The 16772-nt window shown below is 31.3% G+C and overlaps 2 protein-coding genes across 3 annotated transcripts in view; one reads left to right on the forward strand and one right to left on the reverse strand.

Annotated features, from left to right (window-relative positions):
* Window positions 1–2012, forward strand: part of LOC139494608 (metalloprotease TIKI1-like) — a 32206-nt gene extending 30194 nt beyond the window's left edge. The window contains exon 7 of the mRNA XM_071282768.1: window positions 352–2012. Within this exon, the coding sequence (XP_071138869.1) occupies window positions 352–499 (148 nt within the window). The 3' untranslated portion in view covers window positions 500–2012. The remainder of the gene's footprint in view (window positions 1–351) is intronic.
* An 11605-nt stretch (window positions 2013–13617) lies between these two features.
* LOC139494649 (very long chain fatty acid elongase 5-like) overlaps window positions 13618–16772 on the reverse strand; it is a 31019-nt gene continuing 27864 nt past the window's right edge. For both annotated transcript variants that reach the window (XM_071282813.1, XM_071282819.1), the window contains exon 7: window positions 13618–16119. In XM_071282813.1, coding sequence (XP_071138914.1) covers window positions 15871–16119 — 249 coding nt within the window. In that variant the 3' untranslated portion in view covers window positions 13618–15870. The remainder of the gene's footprint in view (window positions 16120–16772) is intronic.

The raw sequence follows: 16772 nt of genomic DNA on the forward strand, positions 1-16772 counted from the left end.
TAATTTCTGTGCAGCACAAAACTGTACTGGTTATCATTTGCTAGTATGATTTTCTATTTTTTTGTTTGAGATAAAAGCAAAAAGCAATAATATAGATGGTTTTACCTCACAAATGCAACTTTACTTTTATAAAATCTTAAATATTTTTGCTGCAGGATAGGTTAACCCACAATTCTTATACAAAAATTGAAATTACTCATATATGAAAAAAATGGCCAATTATTGATACATAATCAATCTTTCTCTCAAGCATTCATATTTTTAATAAATGTATGAACTATTTCAAAGTTCCTTCCATATATTTTGAATAAAGATATACATACATAATTTGTTTCGTTTTTTATTTTGCAGTCCTAACTTATACTCCAAGTTAGCAGAGAAGTATGGTTATGACAGGACAGAGAGACCAACAGATATCCCATATTCCAGAGCAAGCACCTGTTATTGCACCATTCAAATGCTCATTCTATTTGTGATACTATTCATTTATCATTCCTAATTGATTGTCTTTCTATTGTGTTGATATGTGCAATATACATGTATTGTAAATGTATTCCATAATGTGTACAGTGTAGACTTAAAGCATGCTTGATCAAACAGAAAATCCTTGTTTTTGTTATCCTATTTAGTTTTTCATTTCAATTTCCCTGATTGTTTTTAAATTTAAAAATATTTGGAAAAGGGAGACAACTTCTAGGTATGACAACAATTTTGTTATTAGGTATATTTAACATGAAACGTCATAAAAAATGTCATAAAAACACTGGTGGTGTTTCCTGACATATATTTATGAGTTATATGTGCTATTTTTGCAAGCAAATTATTTAACAATAATATAAAAAAAAATCCACTCTAATTCAGTTCTACCAAAAAAAAATGACAAATACATGTATCCATTTTATGTAATTGATCCAATTTTTATGAGTTGCTGTTTACATAGATATGTTTTTCTGTTTTGTTATTCACTTCTAAAGCAACTAAAAAAATATAGAATTTGTTCAGTGTTTAATTTTTTACCTATGTAAACTCTCCTTGTTAAGTTTGTAGTACATGAAAATCTCTATTTTAAATGTCAACTGTGATGTTCAAGATAAACAATTTGTTTTATGTTTTTTATGTTTGTTTATTTGTTTATGTTTTTGTAAGAATCTGAGAATGGGGTACATACAGTCATAGTATATATTTTTACATCCCTAGTATATCTTATGACCCTTTTAAAAAAAGTTGTTTTTCAAATGCTCAAGTTAAAATTTGATCAAAATTACTCCCTAATCTTTAATTATTTGATTTATGTTTTTATAATTTTGACTTCCACCATATTTCATAGAGCAAACAAGTTTAAATCTTTGAACTTTCACAAAATAAATATGAGGATTTGGTATAAAGATTGCCTGGACCATTCTCTGGTCATTCTTCTATTTTTTTGTTTACAAACTGTCTTATTATGATGAATGGGTCATCACTGGCTTCATACACATATCAATCACATTATAATAATCAAAATTTGATCTTAAATCCATATTGAGAATATCTGGCATTAAAAATATTAGAGAGTCATAACATGTAAAATGTACAGTCAATATTTAGGTGAATAAAATATGTATTCATCATGTATGTCAAGAAGGCATTATATTTTTTTTGTTTTCTTAAGATTTTTAATTTCAAATGTTAATTTAAGGTTATAAATTGACAATTATTTGTTAGCAAACAAAATTCAATACTCATTGCATGTAAATATTTTTTGTGATACTAAATTATTATCAGCGATTAAAATCCCATGAATGCAGTGCTAAGAAATAGTTCTGGGTAATTTATTGTTTGTATTTAACAAAACAGGTAGTTTCATTGTTATTTCATTTCACTCATTTAAAACTGGTTGTGTTCATTGCAATATTTTAATGTAATTCATAATTTGAGTTGTACCATGGGAGATAACTCTAAACTACCTCAGAGTATGTTACACATGATATTTATTTAACACCAGGTGATGTTAAATAAAAATGTTTAATAAACATAGTTTTTATTTTTTTGCCTTAAAAAAAAAGACCACTTTTAAAAGAAACAGGTGTTATTTTAGCATGCCTTAAAGATATTGATTTCAGAGTTGACTATTTATGTCAACTTCAATTTTCAGACTGACATGAGCAATATAAAGCAAAAATTTGGCATGTCCTAGGTGAAAAATGGAAGATTCGACCATAAGCCAAGGGAGAAGGTTGGCTAAAAGTGAACAAGTCAAACTGTGAGGCTCACTAGCAATATTCGTACTATGAGTATTTAGTAAACAGTAAGTTTTTGCCTGTTGTGTCTGTTTGTTTTATTCATGCGTCATAGTCAGTGTGGTGGAATATGGTGGGACTGTCATGCAGGTGAGAGTTTTAGCTGGCTGTAAAGGTTCAGTCCACCCATTTCTGCATGGGTAGGTGTCTGTGCCGGGTCAGGAGTGTGACAGTTGTTGTCTGTTCGTTTGGGCTTTTGGTTTTGCCATTTGATTGGGGACTTTCCATTTTTTTGTGAATTTAACTTTTTCAAACAGTATACCATGTGCACATGAACCTTGATCCTTAAATTTTGGTTTCTGAAAGAAATGTTACCAATATTTCATACAATCATTCTATGTAGAAAAAAGAAGTTGATAAGTGATAAATCTGAAATTCATCACACAGTATGTGCAGGGATGGATTTTAGAGAATATACAGATATATATATCAGATATAAGAATATGAGTTGTTGTCATTACAATACTCAGTCCCATTATATTCTCATTAATACAAACCTTGCAATAATTTCTGAATTATAGAATTAACAATAGACCAAATGATGTGGATGTAAGCAACAACATGATAGCATATGGTTCAAATATAATCTGGCCTTATTTCAGTTTTTGATGTCTGAGTAAATTACTTTGCATCCTGTAAGTATGCATTCAATTGTGAAGTAAAACAGTCTCACTCTCAGTAACAAGTTCCTTCTTGGGTCAAACTAAGAAAACCATTCACTGATGTTGGATGAACAAGGTTGCTGACCACCAAAAGCTATATGGTAAATTCTTATATATTTTTGAAATGTTGCCTACAAATCCTTAACTTGTGTAAGGATGCATCTAGGAGAGTTCAATGCAGGTTGAAGTGATTGAAGTGTCAGTTTGTTTATTCCTTGTTTCCATGCATATTGTATCAGAGCATTTTGAATAAGCACATGTGTGGAGACCACATGATACGGCCTTAAAGTGCATATTAAAATAGTTCAACAAAAACTTTGGAATATTTAGTAGCAAATTAATTAGTTCTGTAGATTTAACATGCCTGAGGCTACCCTAATGCAAATGTCAAATGTACCTGTTAAAAGTCTGATAACAAGAGTGATAAATCAGAATACTAAGTATTGTCAAAGCAAGTCTATATTAACCAATCCATTAAAATGTTCTTCATTTTGTAGTAATTTGATCCAACCATACTACAGCTAAAATATGACATTTAAATAAAAGAAGAGTATGTCCATGGGAAATATGGCATCACTCTGTAAATATGCAAGAGTCGATGTACTGATTCAAACTATTGATGTTTTGTTTTCTTTGAAACTAGGTTTCCAGGTAACAAATGTTTGCATATTTTAAAATAAATGAGAAAACTGAACTATGTAAAACTTTTGAGATCAGAAATGAAACATTTGCTCAGTACACACAAGATACCACAGTGAATGTGCGTAAAAAAGAACTTTTGCCAGTCATAAAGCAGCACAACTCTGAACAAAGCAGAAAATTTGTCTTTTTCCCTTTTTTGAAGAGGCAAAACACAAGAATAGTGACAGTGATGCCACCTAAATTCAAACTAGGGATGTGTTTTGTGGTAATAAGCATAGTATATGTATAAGTTTCAGAAGATTTTATTGAGGCTGGTTCAAATAAGATGGCAAAAACAGCAAATTCAGCAATTGTTTGTGTTTGGTGGTTATAAACATGGTATATAAGTTTCATTACATTTTGGTTGAGGAAAAAGTAAAGTGTCAAAATAGAAACCAATTTCAGGGCATACAGACAAGAGTTGACATCAATGCCCTCTTTGCCTAGCAGTACTCACAATTGAAGTCCCATAATTCTGGAAGGACAAACCAGAAAAAAGTGAACAAAAGTGAACTTTATTTTATCAATCCCCAAAATAATGCTAAGTTTAAAGAAAGCCAATCAAGACATACTGAAGTTCGTGCAATAAATGTGAAAAACTGCTTTAGTTCAAATGATAAAAGTTTAGTAATTCTGAAAGGACAATCCAAGAAACAAGTTCAAGTGAAGAACATGTGAAAAAATGCTTTGATTCATATGGTTAAAGTCCTGTCCCTCTGGAACAAAATTGAAAGGGCACTTTCTTCTGTCAGTGTTGTGTTAAAATTACATGAACAAAGTGTTGAGATGGATGGATGGCATGTCAAGTGCCAAAAAGCAGTAAACTCCATGTGTTAATGTTAAAAAAGCATGTATTACATGTGAATATCATGTGAGTTGGCAACTATGGACATTGGTACCGGGTATACCATAATATATCCGGTCTTTGATGGGGTTATAAAAACTGCTATTTACCTAAATTGCTTGATATGTGACTTGGTAATACAAGGTTTATGTCATTTGAGTGATGTCAATATTATTAAGTTACATTCTTTAGCATTTGATAGTTTGGATGGATAGAAGAGACACAAAAAATATTGTTTATAAATATAATATCCACAGGTAGAGTATGTTCAATCCAACTGGCGTTTTGCATTTGCGCCGATCTGCATTTCATTTGCCCGGATTTTTTCTTTCATTTGCGCTTTTTTTCTTCTTCATTTGCACCGATTTTGTTACAGGTAAATTACAGGTGAATAGATATAAGAAGTGGTATGCCGTGCCAATGAGACAACTCTCCATCCAAGTCATGTTATTTTTCATTTATCATTATAGACCTCTTCCGTTGTCAATCATAACATGTATGTTACTGTTGTCCCCTGCTCACCACGGGGAAGTGGAAGAAGGCCTACTAGATACATCTCCAGACTTTTTTCTTGTCCATACCCGTTGTTCTTTAGCCTCTGTCTTTCGATCATCAGACACAAGGTTATGTTGGCTCTGTGTTTTGATCATCTGACACAAGGTTATGTTGGCTCTGTGTTTTGATCATCAGACACAAGGTTATGTTGGCTCTGTCTTTCGATTATCTGACACAAGGTTATGCTGGCTCTGTGTTTTGATCATCTGACACAAGGTTATGTTGGCTCTGTGTTTTGATCATCTGACACAAAGTTATGTTGGCTGTGGTTTGATCATATGACACAAGGTTATGTTGGCTCTGTGTTTTGATCATCTGACACAAGGTTATGTTGGCTCTGTCTTTCGATCATCTGACAAAAGGTTATGTTGGCTCTGTGTTTTGATCATCAGACACAAGGTTATGTTGGCTCTGTCTTTCGATCATCTGACACAAGGTTATGTTGGCTCTGTCTTTCGATCATCTGACACAAGGTTATGTTGGCTCTGTCTTTTGATCATCTGACACAAGGTTATGTTGGCTCTGTCTTTCGATCATCTGACAAAAGGTTATGTTGGCTCTGTCTTTCGATCATCTGACACAAGGTTATGTTGGCTCTGTCTTTCGATCATCTGACACAAGGTTATGTTGGCTCTGTCTTTCGATCATCTGACACAAGGTTATGTTGGCTCTGTGTTTTGATCATCTGACACAAGGTTATGTTGGCTCTGTCTTTCGATCATCTGACACAAGGTTATGTTGGCTCTGTGTTTTGATCATCTGACAAAAGGTTATGTTGGCTCTGTGTTTCGATCATCTGACACAAGGTTATGTTGGCTCTGTCTTTCGATCATCAGACACAAGGTTATGTTGGCTCTGTCTTTCGATCATCTGACACAAGGTTATGTTGGCTCTGTGTTTTGATCATCTGACACAAGGTTATGTTGGCTCTGTGTTTTGATCATCTGACACAAGGTTATGTTGGCTCTGTCTTTCGATCATCTGACACAAGGTTATGTTGGCTCTGTGTTTTGATCATCTGACACAAGGTTATGTTGGCTCTGTCTTTCGATCATCTGACACAAGGTTATGTTGGCTCTGTGTTTTGATCATCTGACACAAGGTTATGTTGGCTCTGTCTTTCGATCATCTGACACAAGGTTATGTTGGCTCTGTCTTTCAATCATCTGACACAAGGTTATGTTGGCTCTGTGTTTTGATCATCTGACACAAGGTTATGTTGGCTCTGTCTTTCGATCATCTGACACAAGGTTATGTTGGCTCTGTGTTTTGATCATCTGACACAAGGTTATGTTGGCTCTGTGTTTTGATCATCTGACACAAGGTTATGTTGGCTCTGTGTTTTGATCATCTGACACAAGGTTATGTTGGCTCTGTCTTTCGATCATCTGACACAAGGTTATGTTGGCTCTGTGTTTTGATCATCTGACACAAGGTTATGTTGGCTCTGTTTTTCGATCATCTGACACAAGGTTATGTGTTTCAGGAAACTGTCCTTCCAATAATTATGGCCATTGATGATTAAAGAATTGACTACTCAGCTCGTTTCAGTGTGCAACATGTCCATCATGTTAAAACGAAGTTCCAGAACAATATGAATCAAAATTAACTTAAACCTAAGTGAACAACATTTATAACCAGATTTTACAAATGAATTCATGACAAAATTGTGTTTTGGTGATGGTGATGTGTTTGTAGATCTTACTTTAATGAACATTCTTGCTACTTACAGTTTCTCTATCTATGTTAAACTTGGCCCTTTCCTAAAAGAGAAAAATATTTTGTAAAAATTTACAAAGTTTACAAAATTAATGAAAATTGTTAAGAATTGACTATAAAGGGCAATAACTCCTTAAGAGTTCAACTGACCATTTTGATCATGTTGACTCATTTGTAGATCTTACTCTGCTTAACATTATTGCTGTTTATAGTTTATCTCTATCTATAATAGTATTCAAGATAATAGCCAACCAGGTGCTCCGCAGGGCGCAGCTTTATACGACCGCAGAGGTCGAACCCTGAACAGTTGGGGCAAGTATGGACAAAACATTCAAGCATGATACAGCTCTGAATTTGGATTGTGATCAAATTTTTGACATTACATGGGTTTTTTTTTTACACAAAACAAATGTCAAGATTTTACAAATCAATTAAAGATTTCTTCTTCAAACTTTTTAAATCTAAAATTAAATAGTTGACACAGCATAGGTTTCTGACACAGAATGAATGTGGTCTAATGAACTTAAAAGTTTTTGTTTGCCTTTGAGCAATTCACTATGCTGTTGAATATTAATCCTCTCAAAAAAATGTTTGAAGAAATTTTCTTTTTATTTACGAAATCTGAAATGAGAAAAATTTAACCCCCCCCCCCTTTTTTTTCACATCCCCGTTTCCCTTTTTCCAAAACTGATATCAATTCAAATTTCTAATGGAGTTTGCAACAATAACTACTCTTTTAAATACATCATAAAATATTAAAATGTAAAATAAAGTGCTCGTTATCACTGAATGGTAAAGATTGGTTAGTAGTAAAAGTGAATATACATTGTTTATTGTATAAAACAATAAAAAAAAAATCATCAGCAACATTTTATATTGGCAAATTTCCAATGAAGTTATTTACATAATGTTATTGGCAAATAAAAATAGAAAATGACATCATAGTCATGTCTGGCAAATGTCCAACATACATTATCTAAAAACATTTTAGATAAGATAAGGAAAAAAAGCTTCATCAGCAACATTTTATATTGGCAAATTTCCAATGAAGTTATTTACATAAAGTTATTGGCAAATAAAAACAGAAAATGACATCATAGTCATGTCTGGCAAATTTCCAACATATATTATCAACTACTATTCTATACAAAGAAAGATAACTCCAATTGAAAATTAATTGCTATTGCACAATATTGTGCAATTAGATATTTCTTGCTATTGTGCAATACTGTGCAATTGAAAATTTCTTGCTATTGCACAATACTTGATATGGAATCCGGATTTGGACCAACTTGAAAACTGGGCCCATAATCAAAAATTAAAGTACATATTTAGATAAAGCATATCAAATAAGCCCAAGTATTTAATTTTTGTTAAAATTAAACTTAGTTTAATTTTGGACCCTTTGGACCTTAATGTAGACCAATTTGAAAACTGGACCAAAAATTAAGAATCTACATACACAGTTAGATTTGGCATATCAAAGAACCCATTTATTCAATTTTTGATGAAATCAAACAAAGTTTAATTTTGGACCCCCATTTGGACCAACTTGAAAACTAGGCCAATAATTAAAAATCTAAGTACATTTTTAAATTCAGCTTATCAAAGAACCCCAAGGATTCAATTTTTGTTAAAATCAAACTAAGTTTAATTTTGGACCCTTTGGACCTTAATGTAGACCAATTTGAAAACGGGACAACAAATTAAGAATCTACATACATAGTTAGATTCGGCATATCAAAGAACCCCAATTATTCAATTTTTGATGAAATCACACAAAGTTCAATTTTGGACCCTTTGGGCCCCTTATTCCTAAACTGTTAGGACCAAAACTCCCAAAATCAAACCCAACCTTCCTTTTATGGTCATAAACCTTGTGTTTAAATTTCATAGATTTCTATTTACTTATACTAAAGTTATGGTGCAAAAACCAAAAATAATGCTTATTTGGGCCCCTTTTTGGCCCCCAATTCATAAACTGTTGTGACCTCAACTCCAAAAATCAATCCCAACCTTCCTTTTGTGGTCATAAACCTTGTGTAAAAATTTCATTGATTTCTATTTACTTATACCAAAGTTATTGTGCGAAAACCAAGAATAATGCTTATTTGGGCCCTCAATTCCCAAACTGTTGGAACCATAACTCCCAAAATCAATCCCAACCTTCCTTTTGTGGTCATAAACCTTTTGTCAAAATTTCATAGATTTCTATTCACTTAAACTAAAGTTATAGTGCGAAAACCAAAAAAATGCTTATTTGGGCCCTTTTTGGCCCCCAATTCCTAAAATGTTGGGACCAAAACTCCCAAAATCAATCCCAACCTTCCTTTTGTGGTCATAAACCTTGTGTTAAAATTTCATTGATTTCTATTCACTTTTACTAAAGTTAGAGTGCGAAAACTAAAAGTATTTGGACGACGATGACGACGCCAACGTGATAGCAATATACGACAAAAAGATTAAAATTTTTGCGGTCGTATAAAAATGGCAAAATATCTTAAAATTACCAATTTGGGGGCAGCAACCCAACAACCAGCTGTCCAATTCATCTGAAAATTTCAGGGCAGCTAGATATTGACTTGATAAACAATTTAACCACTTGTCTGATTTGCTCTAAATGCTTTGGTTTTAAGCCAAAATCTACATTTTACCCCTATGTCCTATTTTTAGCCACGGTGGCCATTTTGGTTGGTTGGTCGGGTCACAGGACACATTTTTTAAACTAGATACCCCAATGATGATTGCGGCCAAGTTTGAGTGCTAAAAACGAAATCGGCGCAAATAAAAGAAGGACATTTTTTTAAATTGGCGCAAATTTCATACGCCCAAACCAACATTGTGTATGGACAAAAAGATAATGAAAACAAAGTCAACAACAACCAACATTTTTCATTCTACTTTTATTTTTGCTAGATATAGATATAGTGTATGCAATCAGATATAAAAAGACTACAAATTGTTTAAATAGGTACTATAAAGTATTATTTTGTTTCAACCTAAACAAATCGATTCAAATAAATAAACCATAAAAAATGTTATGCAATAATGTTAAATGTTTGCCCGTATTTACATTGAATATTTCAAAAATGCAATGAAAACGACATGTAGTTTTCATAGTAAATTTCTTTTTTTTGCGAAAAAATAATTATGAAATACTTATAAATGGTTTCTGAATTATTTAACAATAACATACTTTGGCTTTTAACAGCATGATACAGAAATAGAAAGTCAATTAGAAAATTTACATGTTAAGTTTGTGATTCTATATAAAGTAATTCAAATGTTAAAGATGAAGTAAGAAGTAATAATAGTAGACCTTTCTTTAAAGAAAACTATTTTTCATTTCTTTTAACCACTATTGACTAACAACTTTGGTCCTCATCAAATATTTTTTAATATAAATTTCTTTAATGAGGATAGCCAAAATATCAAAATCGAAAATTCAAAGAATCTACAAATTTTAAATATGTCACTGATAATGTGTTCACATACTGATTTCAGCCTTACTTCACTCTTTCTATAATTCAAAATATTGAAAAATATCCCAGTCAAAATTAGACATTATACATAAAATTCTTACAAACATATTTAATAAAAAAATCAGCTTTTATAAATCAAATAACAAAACATGACACTGAAAACAAACATAATCACAAAAGAACAGTACTTTTGGGCTTCTTCATATTAAAGCAACAGTGACAATATAACAAGCACTATTTGTTCTGAGTTATCACATTTATGAGATTTAAATATCTTTATAATTTCAATGATCATTTCTATATATAAATCAGTTTTGACATTTTCAAAGTATCAATACTATAGTATTAATATTGGTTTCAATTTCTTATATTTTCTAAAAAAAACTATCAAACAAGACAAAAAAAACAACAAATAAACAATAAATTTTTGGGAAATAAGTGCGCCTGAGTCTGGGTCGCAATTCCGAATGTTTCGAAATAGGAAAAATCCGTAGCTCTATAGTCCGCAAATAGTCAAACTAGAGGCTCTAAAGAGCCTGTGTCGCTCACCTTGGTCTATGTGCATATTAAACAAAGGACACAGATGGATTCATGACAAAATTGTGTTTTGCTGATAGTGATGTGTTTGTAGATCTTACTTTACTGAACATTCTTGGTACTTAGGATTTTCTCTATCTATAATAAACTTGGACCTTTAGATACAGTGAAAAATATTTTGTAAAAATTTACAAAAATTTACCAAATTAGTGAAAATTGTTAAAAATTGAATAAAATGGGCAACAACTCCTTAAGGGGTCAACTGACGATTTTGGTCATGTTGACTTATTTCTAGATCTTACTTAGCTGAACATTATTGCTGTTTACAAGTTATCTCTATCTATAACAATATTCAAGATAATAACCAAAAACAGCAAAATTTCCTTAAAATTACTAATTCAGGGGCAGCAACTCAACAACAGGTTATCCGATTTATCTGAAAATTTCAGGGCAGATAGATCGTGACCTGTTACACAATTTTACCCCTTGTCAGATTTGCTCTAAATGCTTTGGTTTTTGAGTTATAAGCCCAAAACTGCATTTTACCCCTATGTTCTATTTTTAGCCATGGCGGCCATCCTGGATGGTTGGCCGGGTCACCGGACACATTTTTAAACAAGATACCCCAATGATGATTTTGGCCAAGTTTGGTGTAATTTGGCCAAGTAGTTTCAGAGGAGAAGATGTAAAAGATTACTAAGATTTACGAAAAATGGTTAAAAATTGACTATTAAGGGCAATAACTCCTAAAGGGGTCAACTGACCATTTCGGTCATGTTGACTTATTTGTAAATCTTTTTTTGCTGAACATTATTGCTGTTTACAGTTTATCTCTATCTATAATAATATTCAAGATAATAACCAAAAACAGCAAAATTTCATTAAAATTACTTATTCTGGGGCAGCAACCCAAAACCGGGTTGTCCAATTCATCTGAAAATTTCAGGGCAGGTAGATCTTGACCTGATAAACAAATTTACCTATGTCAGATTTACTCTAAATGCTTTGGTTTTTTAGTTATAAGCCAAAAACTGCATTTTACCCAAGGTTCTATTTTTAGCCATGGCGGCCATCTTGATTGGATGGCTGGGTCGCTGGACACATTTTTCAAACTACATACCCCAAAGATGGTTGTGGCCAAGTTTGGATTGATTTCGCCAAGTAGTTTCAGAGGAGAAGATTTTTGTAAAAGATCACTAAGATTTACGAAAAATGGTTAAAAATTGACTATAAAGGGCAATAACTCCTAAAGGGGTCAACTGACCATTTCGGTCATTTGACTTATTTGTAAATATTACTTTGCTGAACATTATTGCTGTTTACAGTTTATCTCTATCTATAATAATATTCAAGATAATAACCAAAAACAGCAAAATTTCCTTAAAATTACTAATTCAGGGGCAGCAACCCAACAACAGGTTATCCGATTTATCTGAAAATTTCAGGGCAGATAGATCTTGACCTGATAAACAATATTACCCCATGTCAGATTTGCTCTAAATGCTTTGGTTTTTGAGTTATAAGCCAAAAACTGCATTTTACCCCTATGTTCTATTTTTAGCCATGGCGGCCATCTTGGATGGTTGGCCGGGTCACTGGACACATTTTTTAAACTAGATACCCCAATGATGATTTTGGCCAAGTTTGGTGTAATTTGGCCCAGTAGTTTCAGAGGAGAAGATTTTTGTAAAAGTTAACGACGCCGGACGACGACGGACAACAGACGACGGACGACAGACGACGGACGACGGACGACGGACGCCAAGTGATGGGAAAAGCTCACTTGGCCCTTTGGGCCAGGTGAGCTAAAAATATCATAAGGACCTAAGAGCTACGGTTCCGCAGCAAAGTATTCTAACATTAGATATGAATTTTTTTTAATGGACCAAAACTTTGGACTAAATCATCAGAATGAAACAATAATATTCCAACTTGATCTATAACTTGTCATAATAAAACCATATAACGAATATTAAATCAATATCTTTAAGAACGAAGAAAAAAATATCTTTAAGTATTCTAACATTAGATATGGATTTTTTTTAATGGACCACAACTTTGGACTAAATCATCAGAATGAAACAATAATATTCCAACTTGATCTATAACTTGTCATAATAAAACCATATAACGAATATTAAATCAATATCTTTAAGAACGAAGAAAAAAAGTGTGGAAAGCTGATTTACCAGACTGACGGATGGACAGACAGACAGACGGACAGAGTGCAAACCTAAAGTCCTGTGTGACTTCATTGGTAGGGGACTAATAAAAATATGTCATAAATTATTTTGAAAACTTTCAATTTTGCTATTTCAAATAATGCAAATGCTTATATACAACATTTGTAACAAAGTTACACAGTCATACTTTGAAAACCTGATGTCTAAATCATAAATAAATCATTCTTAAGGGAAATAAACAAAATCATAATTGAACAACTATAAATAGAAACAAATCATATACACACATTTGTACAATAATCAATATAAAAAATATTCAAATAAAAAAGCATATAAATCATAAAGAGATCAAAGATTAGGGAAATAATGCCTTATCACTGACCATACACACAGTTATAGAGGAATAATGTCATGTATTAGTCAATTATTTCTTACTAATAATATATTAAAGGTGAAAAATCCTGACAATAAATTGTAACACAATTTTCTTTTGGAAATGTATATGGTCAGCCTTTTAGCATTTATTTTTTATGACTGTTGTACTCAAGTGTACACTGAGGACTACTATCTTATCAAGTCATGAAGTTCTTATAAAACAAATTGTAAGTCTAAAAATAAGCAGAAATAAAGCCAATATTGAGTCTTTGATATGAAAGTTTTTATATGGACAAAAAAATATAGCAAAGGATTAAGTCTCAGAATAGAAAGTATAAAAGCATCTTTCTACAGTATCTGATATAATATTTCATAAGTAATTATAAGCCTGGTATCATTTATAAGTTTTGATACTAAAATTTAAAAAATCTGCCATAATGATTCTAAAAAATCTTTTGAAATTTAATTTTGTTTACCTTTGTTTACCTAAGTATCTAAAATAAAAATATACACTTACAAAAGTTGCTTTTCAGATATTTTTATTATTTAAATACCAAATTGGTTCAGGAAGCCACTTTATATTTGGTTAGACTGTGTGTTAAAAAAGTAGGTAAAATATATCTTTTCTAGCATAAATTTGTTATTTCCTGGCTTTGCTGATCTTTTCATAAAGTAAATATAAATAGAAAATTCAAAATATAATCATTTTACATTTGTAGAGGGTCTCAAAACATTAGTCTTTTATATATTTTAAGTGGTTTACAAAAAAATGTCACTAGAAAAAAACTAGTAAAAACTGAATGAATGATTGATTGATAAAAACAAGTGACTAACAGCAAGTGATGGCAATAGCACAAACATTCATTTTGGTGGTGGGAGGTAAAAGGAATGCACGGAAGAACAAAATACTTAAGTAAAAACAACCAATACAAAACCATGGGACTTGGTTGCATGCTCAGTCAAATATAGCATGTTCTTGAAAAAGGCACACTATTTGTAAGACAACAACAACAATAAATAAATTACATGATATATGTTTGACATGAATATTCATTAATATGTATATTTCTTCATTAACCAGTAATAAATTAAGGTAGATGATCATGATAATAGAACAAATGATTTCTACAAAATTAGCCAATATACAATACATTTTTACAAAAAATTACAGAATTTAACTATCACTGATTATTTTGTTTTGATTAATATGACAATCATATATATCACACTGAAAATCTGGAAACCCAAACTTCTAAAAAAAAAAGTGTGACCTTTGTTGTTTTCAAACTCAAATAAGACTTTTTGTTATCACTACAGATGGTTTTTATATGGCAATAAGAGTTTTTTATGATAAATATATGGCACTATTGTCCCTAAGTTTTCATTGTTTTTGAAAAGAACTAAAACTACTGCTATTTTTGTTTAAATAAAATACTCCTTCTTCAGTTTAACATGTTTTATTTTAAAAACCTTTAGCATTTGATCAGAACATTTTTTAACAAAGATAATATACATAATATAAAGATATACAATAACAAATGTAATAAACAAATTTCTACTCATACAATAGTAAGAATTGAAAATGACATAACTGACAGTGCTAATTAGAATTCATTAATTTTACACTCAAACTTTTGGTATATACTGGACACTTCCCTTTGATAAATATGTGTTGAAATTATGTTATTATCATTTATGGTTGGACAGCTTTGGCAGACAGGAAAACAGCAAAATGTTTTAAATATGTGAAAAAAATTATGCAGAGTAGAAAATGCAAAATGTAGAATTATTATGCAGAAAAATGCAAATTTAAAATCTACTTAAACAGTAATGATTCGGAAATTGCACAATTAAAACAGAAATAATTCTAATGGAGCAGAAATATATATTTTTCATTGATTTTCTCTTCAACTTCTCTGACTAAGTGTGATTTTCTCTTCAACTTCTTTGACTAAGTGTTTTAAATCAATGAAATCTTTGTAACTTGCTGTCTATAACTGCTGGTTTAAGAACAAGTTCTAGAATTATGTCCCTTTATAATTATGTCCCTTTGAAATTATGTCCCTTTGTTTACTGATGGACACACTTGTTCAATCTTTGACAATTTTAACAAATTCTTATAAATAAGTGATTTGATTAAATCTTATTTTAAATTGAGATGAATCTACCACGTTAAATAGACCTAAAGGGTTTCTAGTAAACTCTTCCAAAATCAAGAAGATTTTTGTGACAAATAAAGTGCAAATATTAAATTAATTTGTTTTAATTTCAATGAAGAGAATAACAATTTTACAGATGACTCATGAGTGAAAATCATATCATTTCCTCTTGTTTTTATTTAATCATAAATAAATAATTAAAAATGTTACCACTTTGTTCATATTTACTTAGTCAGAGTCTTAATCATGTTAATGAAAAATATCTATAATGGTTGATGAAGTACATGATACCAATACCCTGTATGGTTAATGAGAAAAACAATGGTGAACTTCTAAAATCAACTGTAAAATATTACATTCTTATGTCATTCTATCAGCTAAGATACAATTATTTTCAATCTAATTTTGCATAACCATTGGTATGGCCTTTTGAATGACCATTACTTTTTCCATTAGATAGTTTTACCCCATCTTTCTTTGCTTTCTCCATCTGTCTCAGATTATAGGATTTGATGTAGAAATTACCAAATAATACTAACATAGAAATCATGTATAAAGTCAACATGTACTCCCCAATCTTTGGGAAATCACAACGTGTAAAAGCACTCTGTAATGTGTGTAAGAGAATAAGCGTAAACTGTGTCTGAAAAAGATGAACATACAAAAATGTAATAATTGGTTGCAAAATTAGGGTGAAAGGGCACAAGTGAATGCTGGTAGTAGAAATCCTACAGCTTCATTGCTTCATGTGCAGTTTCAATAAAATTACAGATGGACAGAATGCTTCAGTGTCATTATAGGTTGATAAGTAAACAATTCAACATTTGAATAGATACTTTATAGTGTGTCTTTCTATGTTGTGAAAATACACAATTGTTTTGAGTAAGGGTGAAGGTTGGTACCTAGTAAAACATTTAAACCCGCTGCATTTGTTTGCACCTATCCTAAGTCAAGAACCTGATGTTCAGAAGTTGTCATTTGTTGATGTGGTTCATAAGTGTTTCTTGTTTTTTTTATATAGATTAGACCATTGGTTTTCCCAATTGAATGGTTTTACACATGTCATTTTTGGGCCCCTTATAGCTTACTGTTGGTGTGAGCCTAGGCTCTGTGTTTAAGATATATAATTTATATAGAAGTTATAAATAAATATTCTATTTTTCTATTGTCTATTAAAAAAGATCAATTAATTTTGATAAAAATAGGAAAAGTGTCTTCTAGATGCAGTAATTCTTTCAGAAGATGCTTTGTAGTTGAAATGAAATCTCAATTGTGTCTTTTTTTTTCTTCATCAAA

This window comes from Mytilus edulis, chromosome 1 (genome assembly GCF_963676685.1).
Source record: "Mytilus edulis chromosome 1, xbMytEdul2.2, whole genome shotgun sequence".
Taxonomy (NCBI): domain Eukaryota; kingdom Metazoa; phylum Mollusca; class Bivalvia; order Mytilida; family Mytilidae; genus Mytilus; species Mytilus edulis.